Below are 9,335 nucleotides of genomic sequence, written 5' to 3'. Positions count from 1 at the left end.
TATTTCAAGAAAAAACAAAACAAATTATGTTTGATAAAAAGAAACATCCCTTTTTTCCCAAATTTTCCAACAAACATAATTATGTTTTTTTAATAAGTTTTACTAAACTTTATAGTTAAGTAAAATAGATTCTTATTAAACTGTTTTAGAAAAAAAATACATAGACATCAAAATAGCTTAAACTTGTTGCTTTTTCTTTACATTGAGTAAGCTGAGAAATAAATGAGATTTTTGTATCTACTGTTGTTAAAGCCCAAAGAAAGATTTATTTTTAATTTAAATTAATTTTTTTTGTTTGATCATCTTTCCACTTAACTTTTAAACTATATTTAAAAAAAAAATTAAAACAGCTGTTAACAGTTAGTTAGAAAAAACACATCTATTGGGTAGGCTTTCTGTGTGTAAGAGCGCCATGGGCTAATGAAGACTGAATGAATAACTAAATATTGCGACACACTGATGAGGATTCCTAGGTAGTCTATTGTACACTTTCAACTACCAAGCAGAGAATGGATTCGCTACCACTCCTCCACCATTGTTTTTGAGTCTACTGCAAATTTTCTGACCCTCAGACTTGTGTTGGTTCCTGGTGGTTTCGCCCATCAGGCAGGGATTCAACCACCCATCGGCTTACCACCACTGTTTAGCCTCCAAATCTTCGAGATTGAGTGTTACGAGCGGCTATCACCCATAAATTATCACTAGCCCTTCACCATTTGGACTGCGACGGCCATCTTAGAAGAGATTCAGATACTATCTATTTTTTATTCGATATATACATCCAAACTATTAGTTAAATGTACAATTATTAAATGAATAATAAAGTAAACTTTATTTCATTATATTTACATCTTTATATCAGATTAAAGACTGTATTTATTTATTTATTTTTTGGATTGGTATAATATCTTATGGTATTTCGTATGGGAAGTAACTTAAAAATAATTATTGCTGTTTTTAACTAGTTTCAAAATAACTTGATTATCATCTATGGTAGAAAATTAATCTCAAAGCAAAATAATGCTTAGTCAGAATTATTACTATTGTGTGCTTGTCTCAATCCAAGCAAGGAGGAGAAATGAAATTAAAATATATATACATATGCATAAACTACCTCTAATATAAACTATTGAAACATTGATTACCCATAACGCTTTATAAATATTTGTATATTCAACATAAATATAATATAATAAATCATAACAATTTCTTCTAAATTATAACAATTACTTGTTAACTATAAATAGAGTAATATGAATATTTCTTCTTTTATGCAACAAATTTATGTATTCTCTATGATTATTTATTTAAAAATAAAAATGGTATAATACCTACTTTTTTAAACAAGTATAATTAAACACAATAATAAAATTATTTATTTTTATAGATAACTTTTTCCTATTTATCAGTAGGAGTGAATTTATGTTGAAATTGTGATAGCCAATATCATAACTTATTCACCTTATTAGTTATTTTGAGTGGTGGGTTAAAATCATTCAACTAAATTTTTAGTCACCAAACAATGATCATGATTAATGTCTACTTTTTTTGTTTGTTTTGTTCCTAGTACTAAATGAATAATATTATTTTTTAATAAAAAGGAAGGTGGTCCCATAATGGTAAAAAAAACAACTCAAATAGTTGTAGAACTATTTATTATTAGCCAACATTTCGCCCCATGTTGCAGGGCTTCATTAGGGCTAAAAAAAAGATACAAACACTTAAATGATGTAAACATAAAGTAAATGAAACTTTAAAAAGATGTACAGTGAATCATAAAATTAAATAAGAATAGTAAAAGGTTTTAGACAATTAATGAAAATGGAAATAACTTTTTAAAAAAAGACATATAAAATACAGTACACACTAAAAGATGGAAAAAAGGGAATAAGAATAAAATCAAGAATAATGAACAAGACTGGAAACATCATACCTACTAGGCTACAGGTCAGTGTGAAAGTATTCTTATTTTTATTTAATTTTACCTTTCACAGTACATCTTTTCAATTTTTCATTTGCTTTGTTCTTTTATGTTTACATCATTTAAGTGTTTGCATATTTTTTTTAACCCTGATGAAGCCTTGCTATGTGGGATGAAATGTTGACTCATAATAAATAGTTCTACAACTATTTGAGGTTTTTTTTTAACTCACCCGGACAATCTTCCTTTTTATTATCACATATGGTCAATCATAGATCTTCCAATATTATTTTTTATTTATTTCAAATGAATAATGACTAAAAATTTAGTCATTATTCATGATTAATATTTTAGAACATATTGGAAGATGTTGATTGACAATGTGCGATCAATATAAGGAAGATCATTTAGGGGCGATTTTGTGATATATTTATGTTTCTATTTATCTGTGTCTTTAAAGTTTCCAAATTATACATAGGTAATTACTTGAATAAGAAAAATCTTTATATTTTTCATTTTTATCTTTTTCCCAATTATTTTACTATCTATAAAGATTTTATTATGAAAAAAAAAAAAAAAAAAAAAAAAAAAAAAAGGAAGGAAGGGAGTTTTATTCAATTAAGTATTGATTCCAATAAATGTTTATCTAACTATTTTTTTTCCTGTTGAAATTTTTGTTTAAAATCAATGACTAAAAACTATTTGAATGTTAAAGTAATTTTTTGATTGGAAAAGTTTTATTAATGGGGAATAAACTTTTATTCATGATTAAAAATTTAATCTGTCTTTGATCGGGTGAATTTTTAACAGATTAATGCTCAGCTAGGTTTATTTTTACCCTGGCATAAATGAATGATTGTTGTTATGGTTTTAAAGTAAAGTATTGAGTATTTGAACATCAGTTATAAGAACTAGTCTTGAGCTAATCAAGAACAGATCTAGTCTCTAACAGTAAAAGATGAAATTTGCATTTATGATAATGATAAAACTAGAATTTCTTGAAACCGTCTACCTTAAGAAAACTACATGCTATATTAAGAGATAATTTGAATGAGTTATATCACTGTTGCTTCTGTTCAGTTTTGAATGCAAGACTCATAAGTTGGTATCATGTACTTAATATTAATAAAAGCATCTTTTCCTCCATATGTTTCCAACATTTCCAATGTTTCTTGAACAAGTTCTCCAATATTTTCACGCTTCTGTTGACTATAGTCTATACCAGCACCTGTGTTAACTAAAGAAAATTAGTTTTGAAAACCAATTTAAACCGAAAATTATTTATTTATTACGTTACAACTCTTAATTTGAGACATACTTAAGTTTGTGAATAGATATTTTTAAGATATGTGATATGTGAGAATTATTTACTACTGAAAATTACAATGTGGTGTTGGCACTTTTGCATTGAAATACCTCTCTTACTGAGAATTTTTAAACCATGTAATAGAGATTTGATTTCTTAGTTTGTTTTTTTTATATTTACCTCTAAAATTGATACATTGTGGCTCAATTGTCTGTATAAGTTAAACAATTTATTAGGTTATGACTCATTTGCTAAAAAACATTTTAATTTATTTTGCACATTTATATGATATGATTTGATATTTATTTGCTATTAACCTAATATAATATTAGAAATTATACAATAGACCTGCTTACCATTAAGTGACTTATACAAATTGAGAGGAGGAAGTATCTGTCTATAATATGGTACCAATGCTTCACCGATAGATTCACTATTAGAAACTAATACTTGCAGTATTTTTAATGTGGCTGCTATGATAGTTCTGTTTTTTGTGTTGAGAGCATCTAATATAAAACCAAAATTAATTCTATTTAAAACTTTACTCTATCTACATTAAGTTTTGTAATTATTTTCTTAAAGTATAAATTTTTATTTATGCTATTTTATAAGTATGATGCATTTTTTTTTTTAAACATTATTCCTTTTAGTGCATTCTCTGTCAATATAGATTATTTGATTTTTCTTTTGGTAATGCAAGTTATTGAATTGTTTGATATAAAATCGATTCAATAACTTTTTTAGTAGCAATAACTTAATTTAATTTAATTATTCATAACAACTTTTTATAAAAAAATAAAATAAAATAAAAGCCATTGGGTTTGCTTACTTTTAATTGGAAGAATGAGTTGAGGTATAACTGGCAACACTTTTTTTTTCCCATTGAATAATAAGTCTTTTATACCTTCTTGAGCAAAATAGGAATATGGGTATTCCACCTCACAGAGTCCATTGAAAAATAATGGTAAGTAGTAGGCATAGTCAATTTCATTAATGTTTACCTTAAAATATATTATATTTTTCTCATTAAAATTAAATCAAACCAAGTAGAAATGAAAAAATTTGATTCCATTTTATACTTTGTAATGATTAATATGTTCACTTAATAACGAATACCTCAATGAAAATTAACATACATGTAATATTAAATTTTAGAGAGGGTGGGAACTTTTTAATCTCTTTGTTGTCATGAATTTACCAGACCTTATAAATAAAAATTATTTAAGAATTAATATTTGTTCACTTGTTAAAGAAAGGATCCTATTCTTAATTGAAGTATGTTGTGATTGCAGAAGTCAAATTATTATAATTTTTTCTACTTTTTTTTAATGAGGACCTTCACTAATATCTTGTACAGCCTCAAAGAGGTAATGTTAAAATTTATTTCTCAGGCCTATCTACCAGGCCTATATACCAGGAAAGTAAATGTTGACTGACTGAGGTTGGAACCGAACCCTCAAGGTTCTGGATTAGGCACACAGAGCCCTTGCCCTAACGTGCTTCACCATCTAGTCCTCCATTTTCATATATTACTTTAATTTATCAAAAAACATGACTTTTCAAGAGAAAAGTTGAGTAAAGAAACATTCCATACTTTTATCCCCTTGTTAGTTCATATGGAGTTGGATTTTGTATGTTTTTGGCTTAGATATACTATATTTTTGAAATACGTAATCATTTATTGCTATATTTACCTTCCATGCCACTTTTTTTCCTGTTTGATCAAATTCCATAGCTATTGGGAAATCTCCCCTTTCGTAGTGCCTTCTAAATACCGTATTTCCAACTGGATATGGCTTAGTCATAGACTTTTTCTTTGAGTCAAATGGTTCAACAATCACATTCCTTTGTCGGTTAGCTTGGATTGAAAAAGGTGGTACGATAAGAGGTGTAGTTTGTTTTTTAGTTTCAGTTTTTAGTGACATTGTTCGAGGATAGTGCATATATGTTATACCAGGTAGACCTGTCTTTTCATAATTAAATAATGTCATCCCTATTTGCAATAATATATGCTTAGTGGAATATTCTTTTTCTTAATTTTGCACTTGATTCTGACATTTATAAAATAAGCTATGACTGCGGCCATTGTGACTAACCCTACTGAACACTATTCATCATCTCTTCAACTAAAGTTGCCTAGTTACTGAATTGATCAAGCAGTTAAGTTTCTTGAGAGATGTGTCCTACTTCTTTTTTTTCTGGGTCAATAGTTAAATGGGTTAAACCAAAATTCAATATAAATTTTTTAATATGGTTGATTTCTCAATGTTATTTTAAACTGAATAGTCTTATCTAATAGATCAGAAGATAACCTATGTTACTTTTAAATGTTTAATTACAAAAGCATACATTTTTTTAATAATTAGTAACATAGTTTATTTTTTAATAAGAAAAAGAGCATTCAATTGAATTAATAAATATCTATAGACATATATTTTCTGCTTCATAAATTTGTTTGGCTTATAATTAAGTGATTATATATATATTTTAATACAAAGTATTTCATTTATATGTATCTATAAATTAATAATCAGTCTGAAAAAAGAAATTAGATAAAACTAAACCTCTCAGAGATATCAAATATTCAAAAAAAATTGTTTATATATATCAAATTAATTTGGGGCTGTAAAAAAAAACATTAATAAAAGATAAATTAAGCTCTGATTTTATTAAAAAAGCACGCATTTTTAAAGTGAAATTTCTTTAATTGTAGTAGAGGTAATTGGCCTGGACCTAACCAAAAGTGAAACACTTTCCTTTCTCAGTAAGTAAAATATAATTAAAGAAATATTTTGGTTATAAATGATAAGTTGTAATCTTACAAATTAAGTCCCAATGGGCTTTTGTTAAATCTTTATTATTTTTATTTTTCAGGAATAAAACCCTGTTTATTACTTCTTTATTCTTATGGCATCCTAACAACATAAAAAAATTCTTTTGGCCATAGTTAGAGGAAGTCCCTGACAGAATTCAATGCAAAAAAACAAAATTTAATTAAATTGGATTTACTGGGGTTTAGTGTAACATGTCCAATATACACAGTATGTTAATATTAAATATTGACTTAGATTTTATTCTAAATAATCAATATTATTTTTTCCTTTGTTTAATTATAATTCAGTATTTTTTCTATACTAACTAAAAAATTTTTTTTTTTAAATAATGTTTATTAATTCTTTATTAGCTGCTCAAAGTTGATTCATATGTTGGTATAAGATATTTGATATTTATGTAAGCATCTTCACCACCATGCTTTTCAAGCATTTCTAATGTTTCCTGTACCAATTCACCTATATTTTCCCTTTTCTGTTGACCATAGTCGATTTCCTGTCCGGTATTAGCTGAAAATATAAAACATGATTTTATGAAATTACTTTTCAACAACTTTATGAAAAAGTATACATTAAGAAAAATACAAGTTGTGGCAGAAAAGTAATGAGGGTGAGTAATGGGTGTGTGGTCAGTGAAGAATACAAATAAGTAAAAACTTATTTATTAGTGCCCAAGTTTGGGCTATTTATTGGGCCAGAATTTCAGGCCTTCATCAGGGCTAAAAACAAAAAACAAGATAACAACCACCATAATGAATAAAACGAATAACAGAATAATTAGAAAATAACAGACCATGTAGGTACAAAAATAGGGTTGAAAATGTATAGTCTAAGTATTATAAGAAGATAGAGACTATACAAGAAAAAGTAATATTAAAATTAAGAAAGAGGAAAGGAGAAAATAATGTACATGTGGAAACCTAGTGAGTAAATAAATGTACAAAATTATTTAAGGAAAAAGTGGGAAAGAAAACATATATACAATATACAAGAAAACAAACTTGTAGGTAAAATAACAGAATTAAAGAAATAAAATATAAAGTTACAAAGCTATAAGGAATAATTAGTAAATATGACAATAATAATATATGGTGAACATAACCAATAACGTGAGTAAGGAATGATATGAAAAGAGTAGGGAAGAAGGGTTGTTAAAAAAAATTGAAAAAAAGAGAATAAAACAACGCATCTGATTGGAAAAGATGTAAAATTTAAGAAAGATCAGTGGCGCTTGCGGCGATATTTTTCATTTTCTGAGTTTAAAAAATACGTTGGAACAGATGAGGGAGCTACCAGACAAAGTCAAGAATATGTTCACAAGTTGCATTACTATGGATAAAAGTAAGAAATATAAAAGGAGACGAAAAATAATTTGAAAAATTAAAGAAAATAAAAACATGGAGGAAAAAAAATTATAACATTAATACTGTTTTAATAAATTAAGTATTTGAAAATATGCTAATGATAGGATCTGTTTGTTAAGTTTTTAAATTGACAGAAGAATGTTCTAGTTGGATATAAAGCTTTCAGAGATAAGTCTGTTATCATGGTTGCGGACTGTGGTAATTATAGATGTTTTATCAAAATCAAAGGAATGGTTCAAAACAAAGGAGTGTTTTGAACCAGAAGAATTATGAGAGGAGTCAGAATAGATGCGATCTTTTAGAAAGGTTTTAGTTTCACAAATATAAGAGGAATTACAATTAGGAGTGGGTAAGGAATGTGGTATATGAAATAGGATCGATGTAAAAAAGGAATAGGACCCTTAAGATGCGAGTAGATTTCAGACATTTTTTTTTTTTTTTTATCTGAAAGCAATTCGAATTTTGTGTATAGCAGAATGCAAGGATTTTTGGTTGTTATGTGAAAGAGAGGGAATATATGGTAGTGCTCTGTATAAGGGGATTGAGGGGTGGGGGGTTGTGAAGAACTAGTTGAAATAGAGGATTTTGGTATTTGTTGATGAGTGTGTTAATGACACGAGAGGCGTTATTAGGTTAAAGTATCTATTTTATGCAATGTATGTTAGTTTCATTCATTTTTTTTCGGCCAAGACTCCCATTGGGATCATATACTGCCCAACAATGGTTGGGGGGGGGGGTCAAGTTTTTCATTTTGTGGGACCGCCACTCAAAAAAAGTCAAACTCCCAGGCCGGATTCGAACCGGTATCGTCAGTAATCTAAATTAGCAAGACTGAGCCTAACCAACTGGGCAACATAGGCGGCCCATTTCATTGAAATGAGAATTATTGAGTAGGAAATGTGATGGTGAATAAGTTTTTTTGCTGCATTAACTTTTTGATATTATGGGTGCTGGAAGTGGTAATTTAAAAGTCTGCCTGAGTAAGTTGGTTTAGTGTACCAGTCAGTGAATATGGTGTTATCTGGGGGGTTTCTTATGATGAGGAGGTCAAGGAAGGGGAGGGAGTGATTATTTTCAAGTTCTACAATAAAGTTGAGGCGAGGGTGGTAAGAATTATAATAAAGAAGAATAAAGGCAGATAAAATGTCAAGGATTTTATGAGGATTTAGGATGAGGAGAAAGTCACCTACATATTTTTTAGTAAGGATTAGGTCAATTTGAAATAACGGAATAATGGAATCAAGCAAATCATTGAGAACAATGTTTGAAAGATCGAAAGCAAGAGAATTTCCCTTTGCCAGTCTTGAAATTTGATTAAAAAACTGGAAGGTAAAGTAACCTGATTTACAATAGAGTTGGGGAAATTTGAGGTATGAGAAACGGTTAAGAGAAGTATGGGGTGTAGAAGTGTGTATAGTAGAGACCAACTGGTCTCCATTGCACCCTCCTGCAAGTGAAGATAACCAATATCAATTTTGTTTCTGCCAATACAACAGTTGGGGTGTGCCCCAACACCACAAACAAATCAGAAATAAACCATCAGCACTTATTATTATATAAAATCAGTCATTCCTTAGAATGGAGATCTGCTCTTGTAAAAGGAACTAGCGCAGTTAAACAGTAATTTTTTATATTATATTATACTTGTTTTATTTTATTTTGTTTATTTATTTTTAGGGGTTTGGAAAAAAATTCAACTGTTTAACTAAAGATGACGAAGCTACAATGCAATCGAGAAACATCAGATGATATTAGTTTTTCTCAATTATGAGAGATAGTTGACCGTGGATGATAAATGAGGAGAAGATGGTTGGGGGTGCGGTCAATGAAACACAAATAAGTATGACTAACTTATTTTAATGTGCCGACGTTTCGGCTAGAGTTTCTAGCCTTCTTCAGGGCTAAAAACAAAA

At 28.4% G+C, this 9,335-nt stretch overlaps 2 protein-coding genes across 2 annotated transcripts in view; both read right to left on the bottom strand.

The window, feature by feature from the left end:
* Positions 1-2,655: 2,655 nt before the first annotated feature.
* On the bottom strand, positions 2,656-5,340 carry LOC106688992 (parkin coregulated gene protein homolog). Its single transcript, XM_014433727.3, has 4 exons — positions 4,922-5,340; positions 4,057-4,228; positions 3,584-3,733; positions 2,656-3,158 (listed from the first exon to the last, which is right to left on the bottom strand). The coding sequence occupies exons 1-4, from the start codon at positions 5,216-5,218 to the stop codon at positions 2,998-3,000; spliced, it is 780 nt and encodes a 259-aa protein (XP_014289213.3). The 5' UTR covers positions 5,219-5,340; the 3' UTR covers positions 2,656-2,997.
* Positions 5,341-6,387: 1,047 nt separating this feature from the next.
* LOC106689216 (parkin coregulated gene protein homolog) overlaps positions 6,388-9,335 on the bottom strand; it is a 9,278-nt gene continuing 6,330 nt past the window's right edge. Inside the window, exon 4 of the mRNA XM_014434104.2 lies at positions 6,388-6,568. Within this exon, the coding sequence (XP_014289590.1) occupies positions 6,408-6,568 (161 nt within the window). The 3' untranslated portion in view covers positions 6,388-6,407. The remainder of the gene's footprint in view (positions 6,569-9,335) is intronic.

Source organism: Halyomorpha halys, unplaced genomic scaffold, assembly GCF_000696795.3.
Source record: "Halyomorpha halys isolate HHAL.00 unplaced genomic scaffold, Hhal_1.1 Scaffold45.1, whole genome shotgun sequence".
Lineage (NCBI taxonomy): Eukaryota > Metazoa > Arthropoda > Insecta > Hemiptera > Pentatomidae > Halyomorpha > Halyomorpha halys.
The sequence above is the reverse complement of the archived record's forward strand: the minus strand, read 5'-3'. Positions and strand labels throughout refer to the sequence as shown.